This window comes from Panicum virgatum, chromosome 2N, assembly GCF_016808335.1.
Source record: "Panicum virgatum strain AP13 chromosome 2N, P.virgatum_v5, whole genome shotgun sequence".
NCBI lineage: Eukaryota > Viridiplantae > Streptophyta > Magnoliopsida > Poales > Poaceae > Panicum > Panicum virgatum.
Window position 1 is genome coordinate 7,833,328 of NC_053146.1, and position 25,711 is coordinate 7,859,038.

Genomic DNA, 25,711 nt, shown 5'->3' on the forward strand with positions numbered 1-25,711 from the left:
ATAACTAACATCAGGAGCTAGTGCACGTGTTGATTTTTAGACATGCCTTTTTCATCAGAAGAAATGGATGGCTCACGTAAATCATAGCTAGAACATAACTGATGCTATTTTGTTCTTTTCTTTTGTTTTTTTACTAGTAAAATGGTTTATCTTAATAGTTATTTTTCTAGGTCTGGGTTCTAGCAGAGATTTGACAGCTACCTTTTTTTAATCGCTCGAACATATTTGCCTATGCAGAACCACATAGTTGCCTTTTTAATTGTGTGTATATGCAGGTTGCAGACATCAAATTATTGATCCACTTGGGTTAATGGCTTAATGCTATTCAAATAACCATACCTTAGTTACAATGACAAGAGGGCAAAAGCAGCAGCAGCAAGGTGCCTCATCTAATGTGGCATAGCAAACTCTCTTTTTTTAGTTGTGTAAGTAGGCAATAATACATTTTAGTATAAGACATTTTAATGAGGATCAAAGCTTTATCTTGTTTTTTTTCCTCAAACAACTCATTAGCAAAAGCATGACATGATTTGTTTATTTGGAATTTTTCAGGATCAACAACAAGGCAGTGTAGTTTATTAAGCATATATAACCATTCAGGGATCTGCCGATTTTGGTGAGTCGACTTTTCTTGTTTGAAATTGTGAAAGAAGTATCACATGTTAGACATTACTAGGACAGGGATCACATATTAGACCACATCGCTCCTTGTTGATTATTCATGTTCATTTTTTTGTTTATGATGGATTTTCTTTGAATCTGTAAGCAAGGTTTTAATAGCCATGCATGGCACCATGCAACTTAGTTATATTGTGGTACTACTACAGAACTGCCTTTTTCTCTACAAACTCCTTGGTCTTGGTAGAATTTTTCTCATGTTACATTAATAATTCACTTGGAGTGCTTTCATTGGAAATTCTTTTGTTGTATCTGATGTTCCCTACACCCCTTTTGTCATGTGCAACGAGGAGAACTTATAGCTTAGATTCTGCAGACCTGGCGTCAATAAAGGTGGTGCTTGCAGGTGAGTCATTTCTTTTTGGCCCAATGTACTTTTTTTATTTCTTTGATTTTGGTTAAAGGGAGATTAATTTTGAAACAGACCGGTTCCCGAAAGGCGAACCCGAACCTCTGTATCGTCGTGATAGTCCCTAGATCAGTAGCTATCACATACAGAACCCATTTCATTTGAATATTACAGACATAACTCACGTTTACAACATCACATGGGTTTATTTATTACATAATCCAAAGGATTATACTACAAATCTCAGAGTACAAACCCCTTGGGCTTAAAAGAAAACAAACAGAAAGCGGAAACGATAACTAGTCTTCTGGGCAAACTTCATCTTCACAATTCCTCGCCACAGGCAGCTCGGAGTGTAGCTCGGGCCATCCTTCTCATCATCTTCCTTTGTCGTCCTGTCGACTCCATCTCTCGGATCCTGCATCTATCAGGCTATCCCCAAGGACGGGATAGGTTCATGTCACCATCCGTATGCAAGCTTTTGGTGGATGCAAACGGTATAAAGATAATGCCAAGGATAGGTTATGTTTTCCTATGCAAGCAGTATATGTATAAGTCATCCAAAACACCTTTCAACACGGGCAGCTCCGGCAACCCGGACTCTCGGTCTCCTATCTTCCACTACAACTGTCTCAACCCTATTTCGGTGCAGGAACTCCCTCTCCCCGCACCTCAGCTGCTATCCAAGCAGGAAAAGTGGTACTAGAGGGAGGTAGAAAAGTGGTTCTACCTACAGTGTGGTGCCAGATCCAGAGTTGTACATGACCGAGTACGCGGCTATACGTATAGTTTTCACCCTGCAGGGGTTGTACACCTGTACCCACTCGCCCCGTCACCAGCCGACCCGTCGACCGACTGACTCCGAGGCACCAGTCAACGAAACTAACAGCTACGGCACCATCCTACTCCCGGTCTGGGGTGCGTCCTCCCGCAGTAGGTCGCCCGGGGCTGTGAAGCTATCTAGAATGGAATTCCATGGATCCTGCGATCGGGGGCTAAAGGGTCCTGCCCACTCCCCTTGACACTGAAACACTATCCTCCTGCAGTAATGGTGCTGCGCGTAGCTAGCTCGGGCTGGGTCCCCCCTCATAAAGGATAAGTGGTGTGCACGTTTGACATAGTTCTGTCACTAGGGCCACAAAGTCAAGTCCTTAATCCCACTGATGCGAGCGTCTTCGTCCAAGTTGGCATTCCGTCAACACGGTCTGCAATCGATACCCATTACAAGTATCTCCTCCAAAACTACACCTCTACTATGTTCCCACAGGAACGGTCTAGCACCCGCCACAGGTGCCCGTCACTCATTACAGGTGCTCACAGGATTGTGCTCAACACACAATCCCCGGCTCCCGATCCGAAGATCAGGGAAAAGGGTCCGCTCGCCCCCGCTGTAACCTAATCACCAACTCCCATATATGTGGAGGCATCTTCCAGCAAGCAAGGACTATCACATCATATATTCCCATACCCCAATTCTCACTCATAGTAGCAATAGCATGCATCAATCAAAGCTAAGTACGGGAAACAAGGAATACGGAAAGTAAATGGCCATGCAACCTCATCTCATCACTCAATTTAGGAGCGTAGCGTATCTAGCAAGCAATGCATAATAGGTATTCAATCGCGAATGGGCGTGAACCTGATAGGTCTTCGTAGTCTTCCAGGTCCTTTGGGGCTTCTGGTCTCCGGGTACGTCCTTTTGGGTTCTCTGGGTGTCGGGGTAGTCCTTCTGGATCTTCTGGTCGTCCGGGACGTCGGTCAACTCCTCCAAGTCAGGACCTAATCGTAATTACATATAAATACAGGGGCCAAAGTGCAAGAATGCACAAAACAGGCTCAAATAAGATCCAACTCACAACAAAACCTATTCTAACGCGTAGTTCATGATTTTAAAAGAATTATGAAATTGGTTTCATATTTTTCGGAGCTCCGGTTGAATTACCATGATTTTTCTAATATTAAAGCATTTTCTGGAAATAATAAATAATTATCGGAAAAGAGAAAACACAAAGGTGACACGTGGCAGCACCAGAGCGTGCCACGTGGCACGATGACGTCAACATGACATCATCATGACGTCACCTTGGGGATCAGCTCTGCTAACGTCAGCAGTGGGCCCTGCTGACGTCAACGTTGACCAAGTCAACATTGACTGGTCAACCGGTTCAGTGGGGTTCGCATGTCAGTGGGCCCCGCAGGTCAGTCTCACACTAGAGACTTACAAGTGGGATCCGCGCGTCAGGGTAAAACCAGAAAAAGAAAAAGGAAAAAGGTTGCAAGGGCTAACGGGCCGGAAGTGTTCCAACGGCCCAACAAGGCTTGGCTTGGGCTCGTGGGTCGGCTCGGGCGTCGGCTCACAGGCCGGCTCGGTTCAGGCAGCAGCTTGGCGGCTTGGGCCGCTGAGTTCGCGGCCCCACAGGCCGGCTCAGCGCAAAAAGGGGTCGGCTCGGTTTTGGCAGGTGGACTGGGCCTGCGGCTTAGGTAACAAGGCCGGCTCAAGGCAACGGCGGCCCATTAATCTTCTCTTCCATCATTTCTTCATGGACCGGCTGGTTGGGCCGGCAGAGCATCGGCGGCCCACTTCTCCCTCTCTTCTCTTTCTTCTCTTCCTTCACGTCCTTCTCTCGCTGACAGGCCGGGTCCGCGTGGCAGCGCCTTCTCCTCCTCCTGACGAAAGGGGCCTGGTTGTCATAGGCTGCGGGATTTGGTGTGGCCAGGTCGATCCGGTGCGGCTGTGTTCGTGTGTGTGCGTGTGCGCGCGCGGAACGCGGTGTGTGCGCGCACCAAGGGCGACGCGGCCGCGGCGACGCACGGCGCAGGTGAGGCTACAGCTGGGTTAGTGGAGCGTGGAATGCAGCGTGCGCGTGCGCGGGCACATCGCGAGGCTGAGGCCGCATTACGACCTCGACACGCGCGGTGCTGCGGGAAGCCGGACAACGACGGCGTCGGGCTGCAGGCAAAAAACGAGGCGGCAGCGGGTCGGCATGGTCAAGGGCGAGGTTTGGCGCGGTGGTGGTAGAACAAGGCGTGCGCGAGCGCATGGCCACGGCGAAGGCCGTGGATGGGCTGAACTCGGCGGGGCTGGACAGAACGGCCTGGACGATGGCGAGGCAAGGCAGAGCTTGGCCAAAGCTCGTGTGTGCGTTGGAAGTGTGGGGCCAAGGCGAGGGCAAGGCACGGCGCAGATCCAAGTGGTCCGGTGCCGAGAGCACGCGCGTGCATAGACCCTCGGCAAGGCCGAGGTGGCGGCGCGGTGGTCGGGCCAGCAGCGGCATGGCCACGGTGTGCTCAATGCAAGATGGCGCGGAGCGGCGGCAGAGCAGGGCACGGCAAGGTTGTGCAAGGTGCGGCAGCGCGTGCGTGGGACTAGGCAGGCACGGTGGCAGTGGCTCGGCGAGCACGAGCAGGGGCTCGTGATGAGGCGTGCGCGCGTGGCATGGCCACGGCGAGGCTGCAGCGGCAAGGTGGGCGCGTGCGTGAAAAGGGCACGGCCGGTGGTGGCCTCGCTGCGCGGGCAAATGTGCGCACAAGTGTGCACGCCGGGCTTGTACATGGCAAGGCCATGACAAGGCCGCAGCGGCTCAGTTCATTGTGACGTGCCAAGGGGCGATGCCTAGGCTAGCTGAGGTTCGGGGTAGCGCGCACACGCGCGGGTTTCTGGTTCCCAGAACCGCGGCGTGGCCATGGCGAGCGTACTCGGTACGGCAGCGCAGGGTAGAGCGCGGACATGGCGGAGCCAAGAGAGGGCAAGGCAGGTGTGGTCTACGGCGTCACAAGGGTCCCTGCACAAAGAAGGTAGGACTGGGCGATCCTATGGATGGTACGGCGGTCTCATCGGCGGCCAGTGGCAACGCCGGCAGCGCGAGATTCGGGAACGGTAGGGGTACGGCGTTGCTCACCCGTCGGGCTTGGAGAAGACGGGCTCGGTGCCGTGGCGAGGTGACGCAGAGCAGGCAGAACAGCAGCGTCGCGGGAGTCGATCGGGGCGCCGGGTCGACGAAGCTCTGGCGGCGGCGGTCCTCCTCCTCCTCGTGGCTCCGGGTACGGCGGCGTCGGCTCGATGTCGAGGCACCAGCAGCGCTCCTGCTCTACCTCGCGGCCGACGGCGTCGAGCTTCTCCTCCTCTCTTCCTTCTCCTCTTCTCCTCCTCTTCCCTCTACTCCTTCCCCTTTCCTTCTCTCTTCTCGATTTGTGGCGGCGGCAAGGGAAAAGCTCCCTGGGAGCTCTAGGGTTCCAAGGGCGGCGACCTTGGGTTATATAGAGGGGGCACGGCTAGGGGCTCGAGACGCGAACGCCGAGCGACGGTCGAGGCTGCTCGGCTCGGGCGCTCGGGGCACGTGGCGTGATCCGGCGGCTCGGCGCTCTCTCCGCAGGCGCGCGCGGGCGGTCAAGGTGGGGCGCCGGGTATCGTGGCTGATGGGGGCAGCGCAGGCGCGGCCATTGCCCGCGATTCGTCGCGGAGCGAAGGCGGAGAGGAAAAGCGCGGAGGCGGTGTCGACGCAGAGGCGGTGTCGCTGGGAAGGGGAAAGGGGAATAGGACCCCCTGGCGGGTGGGTCCAGGCTGGCGGTGACACAGGTGAGGGAGGCGTGAGGTGTTGTTGGGCTGGCAGAGTGGAGCGGCCCAAGAGGGGCTTGGCGGGGCGGTTGACGGGCCAAGGCAGCAGGCTGGGCCGCGGTGGCGTGGGCAGCTGGGCCAGGCTGGTGTGGGCTGGTTTGGTGAAACCGGGCCAGGCTGGGTTGGATTGGTTAGTAGGCTTGGCCCAAGTTAGTATAGGGGTTAGTTAGTATTTTGTAAATAATTTGAATGGTCCAATTCAAATTATTTGCCACTCAAGTTCAAACAAAAATTATTCGAATCCAAAAAGAAACAAGGTAGATACAAACAAACTCCAACTCCAAATGTTTCCACGCTAGCAAAACATTATCCTTAATTATAAACAAATTTTTTTAATTACTAGGATTTTGAGGAGGCAGAAATCCTACTTAGGTTGATATTTACAGCATTGCCACGAATTTTTTTGAAATTCACATTTTTCGACTATTTAACATTCCGGAAAAATCCGGGATGTTACAAATTTCTCAAGTTTTTCAGTTACGGTTTCATTTTTTATATATGGCGCTATATGTATGAAGTTTTTACCAATGAAATATGTCATAGCTGCTCCGGATACTGTTGTATTTTTTCTTATGTATCTGTTGCTATCATTAGGGCTAGTGTTTAGAAATGTGGATTAGTAAGCTTGTTGCTGTGTTTCTATATATGCTACTATTAATAGGGTTGTTTAGAAATGTCAGGTGAATAAGCTCATTGCTACTTAGGATACTATTGTTTTGGTTCTATATCTGTTGTCGCTCGATGCATGTGACCTAAATTTTAGTCACTCCACATCCACCCAATTTGTTATTTTTATTGTCTATAATTTTCTAGTGTATGGTTAAATGATATGTTTGTATCCCTTCTGAAATTATAGCTTTGCCCTCTAGCAATTTTCTTTTTATTGTTAAGCAATTTACATATCATGCATAAGCCATCTGTGTCCATTTTAGTTTTGTGCTCACTATGTTTTTTGTTTTATGTTTCTGGGGGGTTGGCGCAAGTTCAATAACGATACAACATCTGCACATGATATGATTTGGGTGATTCAGAACTGCCGGCCACCAATTTTATTTAGCTTTGTGCTAGTTGAATTGACATCTTCCTGATTTTCCCCCTTTAATTGATAGGTCTGTATTCAGTAAACATGTTGGTCTACTGATCAATTTCAAGCAAAAATCCATTCCTACTTTTAGCATTTCATATTCTGATTATTTGCCCTCTTTTATCAATATTCCATTTGAAAGAAAAAAATAGTATTAATACTGATTCAATTTTATTTTGGTGCCATAGCAGGCTCACACAAATTCGATGATGGTGCCAGCCTATATTTTTTTGGTGCTAGAGAGTGAGGCTTGAAGACTTGCTTTGTCTCAATGTTTATAGTGAAAAGGACACGGCTAACGTGCGGCCGGCCCGTAAGGCCGCCCCAATTAGGAAAGACAAATAGAATAAGCAAATTCTACTTTTCATATATAGTAAATCACACCGGTCAATACAACAGTATGGCATATCGAGCATTTTTCACGCTACAATCAAACCCACCACAGCCTCTTCTAATCTGCTCCCTTCTGTACACTTTTTTACTTCACTAATACTACCAATTCAACCCAAAGTTATACAATGAAGCAACTTTTTGGTACCTTATAAGCAACGTTAAAGAACTCTAAGAAAATTAAAACATGTACAAAGGTATTTTTCACTAGGTAACGACTCTACTGCAGCCAGCCGTAAATTGTTGGGAGTCACGTGTAAAAGCCTGGATTTCTTTTATTTGCAAGGTGATGTAATCAATTATTAAAGCAATAATATTTTTTTAAAAATGAAGTTTTAAACATCAAGCAACTACAATATAAATTTCTAATACCGATACTAATTTTAGGATTTTCCCGCCTCCTATTTTAACTTTTGAATTGTCGCCCTCTTTTTCTTAAAAAAAAGGAGAGAACAAACTGTCTGTGATATCTTTTGTCACGTACGGCTTCAGCTTCTTGAAATGCCTTTTCATTTACTACCACAAAAATATAGTTCAACCATAGTCCATAGATATCTAAGATATGTGCACAGCTGGAGAAGACAAATATTGGACTCCAGAAGTAGACTAGAGTAGTTTACAAGTGAACAGATTTGACTTCAATAAAAAAGCACTGAAGTAGTGCCTCTTTTTAATTACTGGCACTGGTAGTATAGGGTTGTATGAAAAGGCCAATGATATTATTATATAGGTCTACTATGCCTGACGTAGGGCGGCTGGATACGACAAAACACCTGGACGTCATCATCCTTGATCTGTCCATCTGCACACTCGACAGTTTACAAATCAGCAAAACTTTAATTATTAGCCTTCTGTGTAGATATATAATCTACGTCTGATCTGGACTATACAAATACAAAATATAATCTGTTGCTCTCTATCTATCTGATGTCTTATCAACAAATTTGAGAAGAGAGAGAAAGGCAAAGTTTGCAGTTTGGGTTAGTATTGTTGCAATATATTTATCGAAAATCTTTCACTATATATACAGACAGTATAATATTATTGGCGCAATCAATCATCACATCTTGTGAGAGTCAACTTAATTTCTGCAGAAAAGAAGCTATAACTGATCCAAAAAAGTATCACAATTAAACTAATAGATTGTATATAATTAATGTGTAGGGTCAGTGAGCCAAAATTAAATATTAAACATTCTGTCCGAACTAGAAAAATGTTGCCCGGTCATCAGTTGTCGCACCTATATACAACCTAATCAGGTGGGCGGTGCAAGCTGTCGCATATTGCAAAATATCTGAACTAGGGAAGAGTAACAAAAGACTGTATTCATGCTTTATTTTCTGGTTATCAATACTAGCTAGCCTAATTGCGTGTATGTGTCAACTTGAAAACATAATGTGATGGGTTTACTTAGTGTATCCTGCATGCAATAAAAAGGAGGTTACTTCCCAAGGAAACTTAAAAGGTGTCCGGGAAACACTTCTTTGGTAACTCTCATTTTTTTGCCCCTTTGACCGCCCTTGATGTAGAAGGGATCTTTTTTTTTTGAGAGCAGATGTAGAAGTGATCTCTTTCAGACCTTGCGGGCTTAATGTGATCTGTACCTGATGGCATCTGCATATGCATGTGCATCTTTGGAGAAGCACAGATCGATGAAGCTGTAAGTGATTAATTAATAAAAGAGCAGCATATAACTCACTGATGATAGGATCTGAACATGATGATTACTTGTTAATGCGTCGATAGGCAGTAGAGAGGTCATACAAATATTTGTGTAGCCTGTACTTCTTTTCTTGCGATAGTATAATAAGGGCAAAGTAGTGCTAGATTTGCGGAAAGAGTTCCTAACTCCAGATGAACAGTTAATGTAATGCATGCTACTAATGGAGTCTATACACTGAACCTGCTGGCTCCATCCTCCATGATAGCATACCATTCTTTAGGACAACATGAGTATTGTAAATTATCTGTTTGTTCTATCTGCTATGCACTTACTAGGTAGCTGCCATACCACAAGTCGGGTTTTTTTTTTTAAGATGAAAGTAGATAAAAGCAAACCAATAACTAAGTTGTGCAAAGTTAACATTTTTTCTCATGAAAATTACCCAAAACAACGAGCTGCTGGTCTAGGAAGTTTTGAGTTGCTCTTTACTAATTTGATGGATAAACTGAAAGCGATATAGTAGAAAAAGGAAATCAACTATTAACTTGTGATCTCTCAACTTTATGGAATTTCTAGTATTATGTTTTCACATCTAATATGAAATGTAATTTTAATTATATCAATGTTTTTGAGCTAACTCTTATTAATTAACTCAAGGTCCTTGAGTTCCTCAAATTAAAACTAGATGCTTTCCACTTAATTAAACTGCAGCTACAATCTATTGAGTATACATTTAGGAATGGATTCTATGTACACAATCCATTTTTTCACAGGATAAGTTTTTAACAACTGAGATTTGCTGTAGTAGATGAAAAATTGAGTTTCTGAGCTCATATTTTCAGGGGAAAAATAAAATGTTTTTATCACATAAGAATAAGGAAGGACCCAAGCATCTTTGGTATGGAAGATGTTCTCGGAATGGAAAACATGGTTTCAGGGTAGATGCAAGATTAGAACCCGCAAAACTGGGATAATTTTTCCATTCACAGAACTGTAAAAATTTGGGGATAGTTTTTGATCGATGTCTATAGTATTCAATCACTTTCCTCCACCCATGTGCATAGATCTGTACATATTCAAAAAACATTAAATTTGAAGAAAAAATTCCATATTTGCGTATATATGTAATTTAGGTGATTGAAAGGTCGATAAGAATTTGTTGGAGATCTAGCAATGTGTATACAGTTTAGAACCTTTAGAGGTATATATATATCAAACACAGAACAGAAAAAACAAAAATGTACCAACCTATAACCTTGTTACTAGTTACAGGTTTCAACAACAATGGCTGCAAGCCTGCAACACTAATAATGACAGCATCGTCCCAGCTAAATTGGATAAGTAGCAGGATGACCTTCATGTGCTTGAGCCACCCAAACGACCTCAAGCGTGGCAAGAACCTATGACAACGAATCCAGACAAAATTGCAGATGCATTTCATTCAACTCCTCAATGGAAGCACAAGCCACTTCTACAAGATTCACCACTACATTGTCTTAGTTTGATGTGAGAAAATTGAAAAATAAATTCTATGGCATGTATATGGTAGCTGCGAAGCCTCTTATTCTGACTCAGGATGGAAATAAAAATAAATTTAAATGAATTGACTACGAGAGAATGGATGAATTGAACCAAGTAAAAACTAGCAAAAGCGCATGCGACGAGCGCACGACCGGCCTGTTGTCAATGTGTATAGGGTGTGTGCGTGCGCCGTGCGTTCTTCTATCGGAAATTCAGGTGTCAGTGAATGATGGATGACACAGATGATCGCCGCTGAATGGGTTCCCTAGCTCATTGGTCGGATAGAGCGAGAGCAGCTCCTCCAAGTAATCCGCCCCAAGGTCCTCCAGCTCCAGCACGGAAGCAGCCGGAGCAGCAGCCTGGTTTCGCTTGCCATGCCCGTGGCTGCTCGGCGGCGCCGTCATCTGTTCCTTGCCGGCGTCCGCCTTCTTGCTCCGGGGCTGGCGCTTGCGGAGGCAGTGCCGCCGCTTGAGCGCCATCACCGGCGAGTCCCCCGCGGCGGCGCCGGTGGCGGTGAGCCCCAGCGCGCGCAGCGACTCCTGCACGTGCTCGACGCGGAAGTTGAGCACCGCGGCAGGGCCGCGCATGGAGTAGGCGGCCTGGTCGTAGGCGAGCGCGGCGGCCTCGGGGGTGTCGAAGGTGCCGATCCAGACGCGCTCGCCGTTGCGCGTGGAGTCCCGTATCTCCGCCGCGTACTTGCCCCACGGCCGCTTCCGCACCCCGATCAGCGGCGCGTCGTCGTCGGCCGCCTGATGGCCGGCCTGCGGCAGGAAATAGCCGCAGCCGCCGCCGCTCGATCCGTCGGCGGCGCCGGGTCGCGCCGTCGCCGACGAAGCACTGGAGGAGGCGGAGCTGCTGGAGGTGGTTGTGGAGATGGGGGCCCCTCCCATGAGGGCGCTGAACCGATCCATGTCCGCCACGCCCACGCTGTCTACTCGGTAGGTGTAGCGTTCGTCGTCCATGCCGCTGCCGAAATGCAGCAGCTGCATTTGGTGGTGGTTGGAGGGTGCGGCGGCGCCGGACGACGACCAGCTGGCGGCTGCAGATGAGGATGAATGGTAGTAGTAGTCGCCACTATACGTGTGAGGATCGTATGTGGAGAACGGCTGGAAGCCGGCGGAGGCGTCCATGGCGCCGCCGCCGCCGTCGTAGTGTTGTTGGAAGCTGTAGTGGCTGTCACAATGCGCGTAGGCGGCGGCGGCGGCGGCGACGGCGTGGCCATAGTAGTAGCTGGTGTCGAAATGAGACTCCATGATCACACGCTCTCACCTCCGGAGTTTGTCCAAATTTGGGGCAATTGATGTGTCGAGCTAGCTAGCTAGAGTATGATGTGGTCCAACGCAAGACGCAACGAACGAGTATGTAGTAGTCTAGCTATGGCTACCTTAACAATTTAGCCCGCGGTCTAGGTGCTTATTTATACACACAATTCTTGTACCGCATTTCGATTAGCCTAATTTGATGATTGTTTAGTTTTGACTTGGGGTTCGATCGAGTCCAACGACAGGGGACAACCACAGCTCCACCTCCACTTGATTTCAAATTTTTATTTTTTTGCGGTACATTTCAGAAATATGAAAATACGAGGGTCAGCATTTTCTCCTCAACCGGTATAGAGCGGGAGAAACATTTGATATTAACTTATTAAGATAACTAACCGTGCCCATCCATTCCTCGATTACTTGAACATTTATTTCGTAATTTTACCAGTCTAATTTATTAGTTTCCAATCTTTTCCATCATAAAAAATCGTTTGCAATCCAACCATCCACATATGGATCCTGTTAGAACCAACCTATACCTGCCATCCTATCAAAATATTAAGGGTAATGTCCGTTTTTAACCATGAACTATCATCGTCCGATTTTCTACCCATAACTACAAAACCGGACACTCTACACCAACCAACTATAAAAACCGTGTAGAGTACCTCCTCAAGGCGAAACCACCCGATTTTGGTCCACGTCACCAGTCCGACGTGGCGTTAGTGGCCACGTCAGCTTTTCTTCTTTTACCATCTCCTCTCTCTTTATCTCACAGACAGGTGGACCACCTCCCCCTCTCTCTGTTAGACCATGGCCACGGCACAACGACGGGCACGACGGCCAGCTCGCCACCGACATTGGGGACCCGGCCACACAACTTCTCCTAGGCTCGTCCGCGGCGAGGCACCTTCCCTTCCTCCTCTGCCATCACCCACTACCGTCACCGACTTTACCTAGCTACTGCTGCCGCGTCCTCCCCGGTGCTCCCACTTGCCCTCGTGCTCCGCCAAAGCCTACCCAACCCCCGGCGTGCTCGCTCCTCCCGGCCCCACCCTCCCCCGCCGCCGCGCGTAGGCTCCTCCGCTCGATCCACCACCTCCGCTTGCGCGCAGGTAAATGGAGAAAAACTGATGTGGCCACATGCGCCATGTCGGACAAGTGACATGGACCAAAACTGAGCGGTTTCAGTTCAAGGGGGTAATCTGAACGGTTTTGATAGTTGGCTGGTGCAGGATGTCCAATTTTGTAGTTCTGTGTTGAAAATCGGATGATTGTAGTAGTTCAGGTTGAAAATTTGACTTTACCCAAATATTAATAGTATCATAACTAGGCATATAAATCCTCCCTTATCAGTTACCATCATACCGGCAGTGGTGAATACCAAATAACTACACTACATGTATTGTGTCCCAACCTCGTTTGCGTGGAAGAAAACACCAGTGACTACAATAGAACAAAAGATTCATTGTTTTCAAACAGCTAAGTAATTTGTTATTAATAGATTTGGAACTAATCGTACCAGATTATTAAGTAGCAACAAGTCCTGTACAAAGATAAATTGTGCTCAACACTGATTAATATCGTCTAGAAAATGTTGCTTTGTATCTCCAAAATTATCTGAACTTCAACTTAAAGTCATGCGATCAAGCTCCCCATCACCATGCCCGTGCCATGCTATATATGTAAATATGGATTTTTCTAGTGTAGGCAAGGCTAGGACCTCAATTTCTTGGGCGCCTATTTCAAACCAAAGCAAAGCAATAAGCAACCCTTGAACCCCTCCACATCACAACTGATGAGTCAAGCGGGGTGATGAACTTTGAAAGTCATATATATAAAGAGTATAATTTGCTCACTAAATCACCAAAATATCATTCCACTTGAATCATACAACCCAAACTCCGCACCGCCAACTTTTTTAAGACACAATTTTAGAATTTGTCATCATCTTCAACAAGGGGAGAACATTGACCCCAAACGATTGTTGCCCCAAAATTGAACAATTGTACTAGCTAATAACTAGAAATAATATCTCTCGAAGCAACAAAGAAGCTGCGGTGGAAGAATAATAAACTGGTCTGTTTGTTTTGTTCTTGTCTCACTTTATAGAGGCATATATATGGAGTTGCCTCAGGGCAGACCATGCACGCATATCTGGAACAGATAGACCTATCAAAGGCATATCTGGTTCTTGGAAGCAACCAGTAGCACGTGAAGGATCTATGTATGGCTCTAGCCGGCTGCTACGGAGAGCTAGAAGCAATTTACATATATAGGACATTTCCTATTTTTATACTAGCTAGTATGTAGGGATAGAAGATGCTGAAAGGACAAGGTAGCGTCTGCCAGTGAATTTATATAATTGTTGACATATATAGTTGTGTCGTAAGCTAAGAGTACTACGTTCCCTAGATAATAAATTCAGAGACAAAAAAGAACAACGACTGAGAAAATTCATATTTTAATATAATCACGCATTAATGCGCGCATTCTTAGAAGAGGGCAAGCAAATGGCACATAAAACCTCCATGTCCATACAGAAGGGCCCCTCGGCCTCATATGTCATTCCCAGGATGGATGTCATAAAACTCTGTTTGCTTGGCTTGTCAGCCAATTAGCCAGCAGTGTTTTTCTCTTATACCAAATCAGCACCAGCCACCAGCCACTAGTCAGCCAGCAGTACTTTGTTTTCATAACAAATTAACACCAGCCACTAGCCACAGCCAAACGAACAGTGTTGATACTTAATTAGTTCATGTAGTGTTATCACTCAGCAACTTCCCTCAGGAAAAATTAATCTGTTAACGACACAAACCACCAACATAGTTATATTTGTATGCTAGATTTGAGGAGATTCCACCAGGGTTTCCTCCGTATAATAACCATCGAATCCTGCCGCCAGCTTAGCGCGCACACATAGGGGGTGTTTGCAAGTTCATTGAACTGAACTACGCTGGTGATACTAAACATGAAGTAGTGCAGGGTATCTATTCGTCACCCTTATCATTTAATAAGGGATCAAAATGATCCCTATATACACATATACTATCAATTATGCCAGTGCATTGTTACGAACAAAGTTGGTATAAATATCGGATACATATAGGTACCCGTGTGTTAATTTGTATGAATTTACGTGATCGAGTCGTGTACGGAGGGGATGTTCCGACACACATACGAGATGGACTAAGGTCCACCTATCAATGACACGAGACGGACCAAACCAAAAATTTAGGTGGAAACCATACTTGGTTTAGAAGTAGGTATAAATATAGATTATAGCGATGTGATTCTCCACAGCTAATCTCAACTGATGCGGTTAGATTATTATATGTATACCTAGATTACGGTGCTGGGTTCCTCTTTGGTTCATATCAAGCTGGTTTTCAATGTTCAACTCTACATAATCGGCATCTCGATCGACTGCATGTCACTACTACAAAAACGTTGATTTGTCCCGGTTGGGAAACCGCTGTTGTCCCGGTTTCCCAACCGGGAACGCCAGTCCGGGACAAAAGGGGTGCCCTTTTGTCCCGGGTCTGGCAACCGGGACAGAAGAGGACCTTTTGTCCCGGTTGGTAACACCAACCGGGACAAAAGGTGCAGCCAGCGCCCACGTGGCTGGCGCACCCTTTTGTCCCGGTTGGTGTTACCAACCGGGACAAAATGTCTCTTTTTTTTCATGTTTTTCTTTTCTCAATTCTTTTTCTATTTCAATTATACTTTTGCATTTCAATTAAACTTATGTATTGGAATTCAGTGTGTATGATCTCCACTAATATATACATATATATATATAGTTACTTATATAATATTTTTCCTAGATAGTTTTCATATATAAATTAATTCACTTATATATATATGTATACACATATCTATACATGTGAATTCCTTTACATATGAAAATGTCTAGGACCAATATTATATAAATATATATATACACATATATATTATTGGAGTGCTTATATATATAATACATACATACTCCATCATATTTGCATAGGTATATTCGTTCTTAATTACATAGTAGAATTCGCCTTTTGGAAATTTAATACATACATACATACTCATAAATAGAAATTTAATACATAGACACACATATATATTTACATAGTTATATTCGTTCTTAATTACATATATACGCGTATATTGTCATATTTGCTGTGATTGTCAATATTAGATATTCCATCGTAGTAGAATTCGCCTTTTGGATCGAGGACTTGCTCAACAATAAATCCGGAGAATTGTTCTTGAATCGCCATAATCTTTTCCTCCGGTATGAGTTTATCGCGCATCTCCCCGACCTATGGAAAAAGGGGATAATTAATTTCGACTAATTAAAATACGAGTTCAAATATTAACAAATTTTTTACTTACTTCCTCCTCCCAATCTGTCCAGCCCTTTGGAGGACCTACCAGACCATGGATGTTCTCGCATACATAGTATGCGCACAATACAGTGCCTGGTTTCTGCCTCATACACTTTAAGAGAGAAGAAATTATCAGGTATTTACATGAATACATAATAAAACTAATGAATCGTGCAATGAATCATCCAAGTGCGTACCGGAAAATCTGTCTTGATCTTCAATTCCTTGTCAAATTTGCCTGGATGATTTTTAGCGAATTCTTTCCAAACCCTGTGCACGATTAGAACAATTATAGTCAAGTAACAAAGTGATTCAAATTATCGGTCACCGACGGAGTAGTGGTAGAATTACTTTTTCATCATGTTAAGAAGATTTTCGTATTGTTCTGGAGGTCTCCTCAATGAGTCCATAACCACGAGTAGGCTCTTCTCGGGAATTATGACAATTAGGACCCAGTGTTCACTGCAAGATTATACGGAGGCAGTTCTTGGTAGTTAAGGTTTAAACAATTCGATTACAGAATAGAAAGAGTTAGATGGAAGGAATCACTCACGCAAAGTTGTAAGGAAACAATATCATTTGCTTGTTGTGATAAACGCTTATGTACTTGAACAACATTTGGAATATCTCATCGGTATTGTCGCGTAGAAGCCTCCAATTACAAGTAATTGGGTCGATGAAGCCGAGGTGAGAGTATCCCTTTCTTCCGCAAGTATGTATCTCCATTCTACATGATACCGAATAAATCAAGAGATCAGTATGTTGAGATCATGCAAAACAATACGTAAGGAGAGTAAAATACTTACAGAACCCACAAGGCGACCATAGAGATGTCGAGGGCCTCCTGATGGAATAGTTGGTAAATTTCTTCCCAGTTTATCCATAGAATGGCCTCCCCCCGTAAGAAATCGTCATCTTTAATCTTTGCGCCCTGCATGAAGATGCAATCGGCCATCGCACGCATGTAGTGCTGGTGCAGCTTATACATTTGCGTTGGAAGCACAGACACTACTTCGGGGGGTACAAGAGTTTTGCCGATCTCAAACATCCATTTGACGACCACATCGGCCTTTGGAATATCTTCTCCCCCTGCAATCTGAGCGGCCGTCAGGTTTGATTCTTTCAAAAATGTAACAAAGTCTTGTTCTTGCGTCGTCTGTCCCACTACGAGAGGCTCTATTGATTGTTTCTTTTGGGCTCCGAGCTGTGGAACGTCGGACGACGACGACTTTGATTGTCTCTTCTTTTTCTCAGTAGTTTTGATAATTGTACGTTCGTAGTCTGAAGGGGGGTCTCTCGGAATGAATTTTCTCTTATTTGCTTCGCACATTCCCTTAAAAAATTTCAAATCTATCGGATTTATCACTTTCTCGGGCTCCGGCTTCGGCTTCGGCTTGAAGTGCTCTTTAACTCTTTCTTGAGTTATCCGATCGCATTCTTCAAGGCTCATGTCCCAGGGTTTAATAGGAGCCTCCTTGGTTTTCTTCTTCTTTTCCTTCTTCTTTGGAGGCTCCTTAGCCGGTGCAGCTACCTTCTTTGCCGGCGGCCGTTTCTGCTTCTTTGCCGGCGGCGGAGGGGGTGACCATGGAGGCGACGGTGACGCTTGAGTGTTCATCGGCGCATGAGATGATGGTGATGGAGAATGTGCCGGTGAACCTTGCCGAGACAGTGCTGCCCTTGGGGAGTTTTGCGGAGATGCCGGTCTTGGAGAGGCATGCTGAGATGCCGGTCTTGGTGTTTGATCATCCGACTTTAGGACAATGTAGCGCTTATCCCATAGGATGTAGCCATGAATGGCTTCTGCTAGTGTCCTCTCCCCATCGCCTCCGGGAATATCAAGCTCGAGCGTCTCCCAACCCTGGCACACCTGCTCCATGCCAACTCTTGTGTATCTAGGCGGAATTTGCTGCCCGTGGTACACGTCGCCTGGTTCGGTTGGCATGGCGGTACCGTACGCAACAGTGAACATTAAGTTCTTAACGGCAGTCTGCAGGTCACAAGGTGTCCGGTGGGTGATCTCATCCACTGGAAATCGCTGCGGGGCCGACGCTTCAACTGCGGCCTGGATCCCCGTGGGCTCGGCGGCGGCGACGTCTGTGGAAGCGCAGCTGCTTTTCCGCTGAGACAGGTGATCGGCTGCGACACTAGGCTCTGGAGGCAACGTTTGCGCTTGCTGTTGCTGGCTCATTGCTACGGCCACTTGGCGTTGAACCTCTTCCTCCAGTCTTTGATCGTGTGACATGAGTCGTTCCTCTAGCCTTCGCAAGTACTCCCGCTCATCATTCTTTCTTCTTTGCCGGCTTCTATATGACTCAATGTAATCCCTGAACCCATACTTCCACGGAACCACGCCTTTGCCTCTTGTGCGGCCCGGATGCTCTGGATTCCCAAGGGCGTAAGTCAGCTCGTCCCTCTCTCTATCCGGCTTGAATGTTCCCTCGGCCGCTGCTTGTATGGCCTCCTGTAGTCTCTGGGCTGCTCGCTGGAGGTTTGGCCCATAGACGCAGTCACCAGTCAATGGGTCCAAGCTTCCCCCGTGACCATAAAACCAGGTCCTTGACCTTTCAGGCCAGTTCATGGTCGCAGGTTGGATGCCTCTGTCAAGCAGATCCTGCTCCATCTTCTCCCATTTGGGTACTGCAAGCTTGTAGCCTCCTTGGCCTAGAGTGTGATGGTACACTTTCTTCGAGGCGTTGTCTTTGGCCTTCTGCACCTTCTGAAGCCCAAGCTCTGAAGACTTGTATTCCACAAATGCATCCCAGTGACCCCTGAGCTTTTCGAGCTCGCCGGTAAATACGGGTGTGGTCCCGGTCTTGATATATTTCTTCGTCAAAATTTTCTTGAATGATCGCAGCTGTTCGGCCATCTTACTCAGGGTCCAGTGCTTGCATATCTCTTCGGATTCAGTTGGAACCGTGAAGTTTTTCTTAAGCTCCCGCCAGCACCATTCTTTTTCTCTTTCGGGTACCGCATCCCGTTCCTCGCTTGGATTGGAAGCTTTCCAGAGCTTGAAGCTGATCGGGATGTGGTCCCTGACAATACTTCCGGATTGTCTTATGAATTTTTTGGCGGCAGCTTCTGGAGCGATCGGTTCGCCATCTGGACCAACTTCCGTTATAATGAACCGCCCTTCCAGTTTTTTTGTTGGGCCTCGCTTCGTCTTTTTCTGCTGCGACGATGATCCAGACGGCTATAAAAAAACATTCATAGTATTCATATAGATTCAGATGAAAATATGATTGTCACTACAAATAATTATAGTTGTGATATGTACATTAGCACTTTGTTCAGCAGCAGCGTCATCCTGAATAGATGGTGCCTCAATTCCATCACCGGACATATTCAAATATATGTCGGTATTGCTGCCATCATCAGCTTGTTCAGCGACATCTCCTTGACCTTCGCCAATCATATTCAACAAGAACTGTTCGTCTTCCGCGTCTGTGTGTCGCGGGTCCATCGTAACTAAAATATGAATACAAATAAAACCCTTAAAAAATTATCTAAATAATCCACATATTTGCGAGCATTTGACTAAGTACCGATCGATGGACGAGGTCGAGTAATATTCTCTAAGTAATTCAAGAAATGAACTTGAAATATTCTATCGATAATTTCACTAAGTACCGATCGATGGATGAGGTCGAGAAATATTTCACTAAGTAATTCAAGAAATATACATGAAATATTTAAAAGAAATTTAAACTCACTTTACACATACATACATACATACATTCATACATTTAAAAATTTGTAAATATACCTTTATTTACACAACAAATTATGATTTCACTCTTAACAACAAATTATGATTTCACTCTAAATAACATGAACTCTAAATTATGATTTCAAATTATGAGCATGTCCCAAAGTTACATGAGTGTAGCTTCCTAGCTACTGAAAATGAGCCATAATTGGTCGACGATGTCGATCTCAGTGCTGCAAACACTCGACACACTCTGAAAACTAAAAATTAAAGAACATTGGGGAACTATATATATAGAGGCAGGAGCTTCCCAACGTAGCGAGAGGTTCTGGGGTTCAATGGAATGGAGAAGGTGTTGAGGGGACTCTCGTAGTAGGACGATCTTTTAGGAGATGAAACCTCGGTGTCAAATGCAGTGGGATTCGGCCTTTCTCCAGTATGATTCCATCTATTTTTAGGTACAGGCAGCTTTAGTAGTTTATGTACCAGGCTGCTGCATTACTTTTACCTTTTAGGTATAACAAATGTATTGTTGAATGATTGATCGCTCTTATACTAGTTTACCATGCTTCTTAGTACACAATTCTCGTAATTTTCTAGACCTTCATTGATCCTGCACAATGCTAAATTAACCATATAATTTGCTACTTTCTTTGAATTGTGCCGATTTCATCAGGTTCTTTTGTTGTGGTTGATTTTATGGACTTAGGTCTAAGTAGCACGAAACTAAAAGTTTTTTTATTAGTAAATGTTATAGAAAATTTATGGATCCATGTTACTTACTTGCCAAGAGTTTTCTTTCTAGTAAATCGAAGTCAGCAATTTACGTCAATTAAGTTGGACCCTGAATGTTATTATAGTAAATTCATAGATTCATGTCAATTACTTATCAATAATTTTTCTCTCATGCAGATCATAATTAGAAAGTTATGTTAGTCATTGTTGTGGTACTGTAAGTTTGACAGATGATTTACACGGTGCGTTTGTGTCGATCCGTGAGCTTATTTCCTTCCATTTCCTATTTGTGACAGATGATTTAAGTCAGATTCAGGGTGAACACTATAATAGTTTTGTGAAGCCTCATTTCCAATTTGATGACCAAGCATCAATGCACCTACATTTGAGAGCAGCAGACAAGCATGGTGATTCTGTTAGTGCTCTGTGTTGGAGGGGACGAGATCGAGCTCTACCTTTGGGTACGCGGCGTGGGCTGGGATGGCCTGTAGCGGCGGGTCGACGGCGAGCAGGGGATGGTGGCGAGGGTGTTACGGCGGCGGCGGTGGCTCTGGGCGGCGGCGTGAGGTCGGGGCTCTGGGCGGCGGCGACATCGATGGCGGCGGTGCTCGGCTCGCGCGGTGGGGGGAGCAGGACGGCGGCGGCGGTGGCTCTGGGCGGCGGCGTGAGGTTGGGGCTCTGGGCGGCGGCGACGTCGATGGCGCGGTGGGGGGGAGCAGGACGGGCGCAGATGAGAAACCAAGTGTTAGGAGAAGGGCGAAGGAGGAAGGAAATATATGGGGGGGGGGGCTTTTGTCCCGGGTGAAGCCACCACCCGGGACAAAAGGACCTTTTGTCCCGGGTCGTGGCTTCACCCGGGACAAAAGGGGTTTTTGGGCGGGCCGGGAAAATTCCCAGCCCGTGGCCCACCTTTAGTCCCGGGTGGATCTACCACCCGGGACAAAAGGGGCCCGTTTTCCCTCGTTCCCGCCTAATGTTATGTTTGATTTTGTTTCTTTTTACTTCTCTTTTAAAATTGGCTTTCATTTGTTAATTCAGTTAATAAAATTATGATTCCAAAAATTATGGAACAAAATTTCTTATCTCTATATAAACTTGATACACGCAACAAAAATAATTAATTTTCATTCAAGTGATTGGGTCAATGAAATATCTAACTTTTTTGAAATCATATTTGTTATTTTGACCATGCAAAATATATTAGGTGAATTTTTTTTTCAAACTGTTGCTTTTCGATAGAAAGTGGATTCTATCACGATATTAACGTTTAAAAAGTGAATTTTAGATAAAATTAGTTGAGTAATCCATTATTGAATGAAAATTATAATTGAGTCTAGTAATTAAGTGAAAAATATATAAAATAATATAAATAACACATAAAGTATAATTGTACAGTACATATATAATAAAAGTATTCGAATTGCGATTATGTTTTTATACAATAATATAAAATGATTCAAGTACATGAAGGATTAGCGGTAACAGACTTTCTCTTCACAAATGTCCCTTGATTATGATCACGGCGCAAGTATGGAGCATCATCATTGGCTAGCAGGATGCATGGATCAGCATTTACTTCGAAAGGTGGAATGGCAACAAAATTATTATATTCTTCTGAAAAGTCTGTCTTGTCCTCCACTCCAACGATGTTTCTCTTTCCTGATAGAACTATGTGTCGCTTAGGCTCATCCTTTTGCTTGTTGATCCCCTTCTTTGGCTTGCTGGACATGTCCTTAATGTAGAAAACCTGAGCGACATCCTGGGCTAGGACAAATGGCTCGTCTCTATACCCAAGATTGTTGAGATCAACTATTGTCATCCCATACTCATCTTTTGTTACCCCTCCTCCAGATAGCTTAACCCATTGGCAATGAAATAGAGGCACCTTGAAATTGGGACCGTAATCCAGCTCCCATATCTCTTCAATGTAGCCGTGATATGTGTCTTTTTTTCCATTATTGTCCGTGGCATCCATACGAACACCGCTGTTTTGGTTGGTACTCTTTTTATCTTGGGCTATCGTATAAAATGTGTTTCCATTTATCTCGTACCCTTGGTATGTTAAGATATTCCAAGATGGTCCCCTAGCCAATAAGAACAGTTGTTCACTTATATCCATGTTATGCATTAGATGCTTCCGCAACCAGCTGCAGAAAGTGTTCATGTGCTCACGTGTAATCCATGCCTCAGACTTTTCCGGGAAATTGGAGAGCAGAATTTTCTTGTGTTCCTCGATATATGGGTCAACCAAGGATGATTGTTGAAGAACCGTATAATGCGCTTTCTTGAATGAGAAATCATCTGTGCAGACATAAGATTTCTTTCCTAATGTACCCTTTCCAGTTAGTCTCCCCTCATATCGCGATTCAGGGACTCCAATCGGTTTAAGGTCATCAATAAAGTCAACACAAAAGTCAATGACCTCCTCAGTTCCGTAGGCACTGGCGATGCTTCCTTCTGGACGAGCTCTATTACGAACACATTTCTTGAGTACCCCCATGAACCTTTCGAATGGGAACATGTTGTGTAGAAATACTGGTCCAAGAATATCAATCTCTTTGACAAGGTGCACTAGAAGATGTGTCATGATGTTGAAGAAAGATGGTGGAAATATCAGCTCAAAGCCAACAAGACATTGCACCACATCGTTTTGCAGCTTTATCAAATTCTCCGGGTCAATTATCTTCTGAGAAACTGCGTTGAGGAAGGCACATATCTTCACGATGGTTAACCGGACGTTATCAGGCAGAATCCCCCGCAGCACAACCGGAAGAAGTTCGGTCATAAGCACATGGCAGTCATGGGACTTGAGATTTGTAAATTTCTTCTCTGCCAAATTTAAGATTCCTTTTATATTGGATGAGTATCCAGATGGAACCTTTATACTGCTCAAGCAGTCAAACATGGTTTCTTTCTCTTCCTTGCTAAGAGTATAGCTGGCAGGACTTAAGTATTGTCGTCCATTATCTCGCTGTTGTGGATGTAAGGCATCTCGTTCTTCCATACGTTGCAATTCTTGACGTGCTTCTACTGTATCTTTTGTCTTTCCGTACACTCCCAAGAATGCTATCAGGTTGACGCAAAAATTCTTCGTGAGGTGCATCACATCAATTGCATGACGAACATCTAAGACTTCCCAATATGGTAGCTCCCAAAATATAGATTTCTTCTTCCACATGGGCGCCATTCCGTTTTCGTTCGGAACAGGTTGGCTACCAGATCCCTTTCCAAAAACAACTTCTAGATCTTTTACCATGTTGAAGACGTCTTTACCACTACGGTGCATCGGTTTTGTTCGGTGGTCCGCTTGGCCTTTGAAATGCTTGCCCTTCTTTCGTACCGCATGCCTGATGGGAAGAAACCGACGATGACCCATGTATACAACCTTCTTACAGTGAGTCAACCATATATTATCGGTATCATCTAAACAGTGTGTGCATGCTTTGTATCCCTTGTTCGAATGTCCTGACAAGTTACTAAGAGCAGGCCAGTCATTGATCGTTACGAACAGCAATGCTCGTAGGTTGAAGTTTTCCTGTTTGTATTCATCCCACATCCGTACACCTTCATCGCCCCAGAGCAATAAGAGTTCTTCGACCAATGGTCTTAGGTACACATCAATGTCATTTCCGGGCTGCTTTGGACCCGGGATAAGCACTGGCATCATGATGAACTTTCGTTTCATGCAGAGCCATGGTGGAAGATTGTACAGACAAAGAGTCACAGGCCAAGTGCTATGACCACTGCTCATCTCACCAAAAGGATTCATGCCATCCGTACTCAAACCGAACCTTATGTTTCTCGCATCCAAATCAAATTTAGGGTACGTTCTATCTATTTTTCTCCACTGCGACCCATCAGCGGGGTGTCTCAACATCGAGTCTTTCTTGCGTTCCTCTTTGTGCCATCGCATCAACTTAGCATTATCTTTATTTCTAAACAGACGCTTCAAACGTGGTATTATAGGCAAATACCATATGACCTTCGCAGGAACTCTCTTCCGGGGAGGCTCCCCCTCGACATCTCCAGGATCATCTTTTCTAATCTTGTAACGCAATGCACTGCATACGGGACATGCATCCAAATTCTCGTACTCGCCTCGGTAGAGGATGCAGTCGTTGGGGCATGCATGTATCTTTTGCACTTCCAGTCCCAAAGGGCAAACAAGTTGTTTGGCTTCATACGTTGTGGCAGGCAATTCATTGTCCTTAGGAAGCATTTTTTTAACAAGTTTGAGTAATTCACCAAATCCCTTGTCGGATACACCATTTGTCGCCTTCCATTGCAGCAACTCCAAGGTGGTTCCAAGTTTCTTAAATCCATTTTGACAATCTGGGTACAACAACTTATGGTGGTCCTCTAACAACTTCTGGAACTTCAACCTCTCCGTTTCACTCTCACAGTCTGCCTGCACACTGTGCAATGCTTGCCCCAGATCGTCGCTGGGATCATTTTCTGCTACATCTACTTCGGGCTCTTCCATGGGAATATCGTCATCGAATGCACCGATTCCAGCATTCCCGGGAAAGTGGTCGTCAAAATCTTCTTCTTCATTGTCTTCCATGGTAACCCCCTGTTCTCCGTGCTTCGTCCAACAAACATACTTTTTCATGAAACCATTTGCGAAAATGTGGCTGTGTATGGTTCTTGAAGATGAGTAATCCTTGTTATTGTTGCAATGAACACACGGGCAGCACATAAAACCATTCTGCTTGTTTGCCTCAGCCACAGACAAAAAATAATGCAGGCCATCAATGAATTCTTTCGAACGTCGGTCAGCATTGTACATCCATTGCCGGTCCATCTGCATTTTAAATAAATCGATTTGAATTCTTTACACGTATCGAATAAATAAAATATATCAAACCTAAATTAAACTAAATGTAACATAACATGAATAATTAAAAGATATGCAATTTCCTTCATACATCTTGATTAATTAAAAGGAGTACTTAATCCATTACAGAACTTAACAAAGGAGTACTATACATGAAATTTAAAAATTCGGTCAACAACACATAGGTTTTCAACCGTCCTTGCGTTGGAACGCAGAATGTTCTAACGGATTTCTTGCTGGCGCAGAAGAAGATGGCGGAGCTGAAACCTCCGAGTTTGGTGGTGATGAACCGTAACGCCGCAATAAATCCTCAAGATCAAACGGAGGTTCCTCGCCCCTTGCCATGCATTCTCTATATTCTTTTTCCAAATAACGGAGCGCTGCCCTATGAAAAGCACTAGGTTTTTTGGACCGACGACCTACTCGAGTTGTGCCCTTCTCTCCAGAAGGGCAACGATCACCCCCACCGGCGCCACTCTCTCCAGCTGCTGAAGCCAT

General features: G+C 45.1%; 2 protein-coding genes and 1 long non-coding RNA gene across 3 annotated transcripts; 1 reads left to right on the forward strand and 2 right to left on the reverse strand.

The window, feature by feature from the left end:
• Positions 1 to 235: 235 nt before the first annotated feature.
• Positions 236 to 7,095, forward strand: LOC120658700. The gene is made up of 3 exons (XR_005668811.1): positions 236 to 425; positions 553 to 1,024; positions 6,918 to 7,095. It is a non-coding gene; the product is annotated as an uncharacterized LOC120658700 (long non-coding RNA).
• A 3,417-nt stretch (positions 7,096 to 10,512) lies between these two features.
• Positions 10,513 to 11,553, reverse strand: LOC120662339 (ethylene-responsive transcription factor 1B-like). The gene is made up of 2 exons (XM_039941508.1): positions 11,236 to 11,553; positions 10,513 to 11,061 (listed from the first exon to the last, which is right to left on the reverse strand). Exons 1-2 carry the CDS (start codon positions 11,551 to 11,553, stop codon positions 10,513 to 10,515), a joined length of 867 nt encoding a protein of 288 aa, XP_039797442.1.
• A 10,315-nt stretch (positions 11,554 to 21,868) lies between these two features.
• On the reverse strand, positions 21,869 to 25,165 carry LOC120659159 (the record flags this gene model as incomplete). The annotated part of the gene is made up of 4 exons (XM_039937205.1): positions 24,133 to 25,165; positions 23,501 to 24,033; positions 22,569 to 23,347; positions 21,869 to 22,460 (listed from the first exon to the last, which is right to left on the reverse strand). Coding segments are annotated over exons 1-4 (2,937 nt in total), but the record flags the coding sequence as incomplete, so codon positions are not given.
• Between the last annotated feature and the right edge of the window lie 546 nt (positions 25,166 to 25,711).

What these genes read in the sequence shown, in the direction of transcription:
- LOC120662339 (XM_039941508.1), bottom strand. Translation starts at nt 11,553, where the DNA reads ATGGAGTCTCATTTCGACACCAGCTACTACTATGGCCACGCCGTCGCC. An exon ending in ACGAACGCTACACCTACCGA is followed by an intron (nt 11,062 to 11,235) that starts GTAGACAGCGTG and finishes TTCCTGCCGCAG; the next exon opens with GCCGGCCATCAGGCGGCCGA.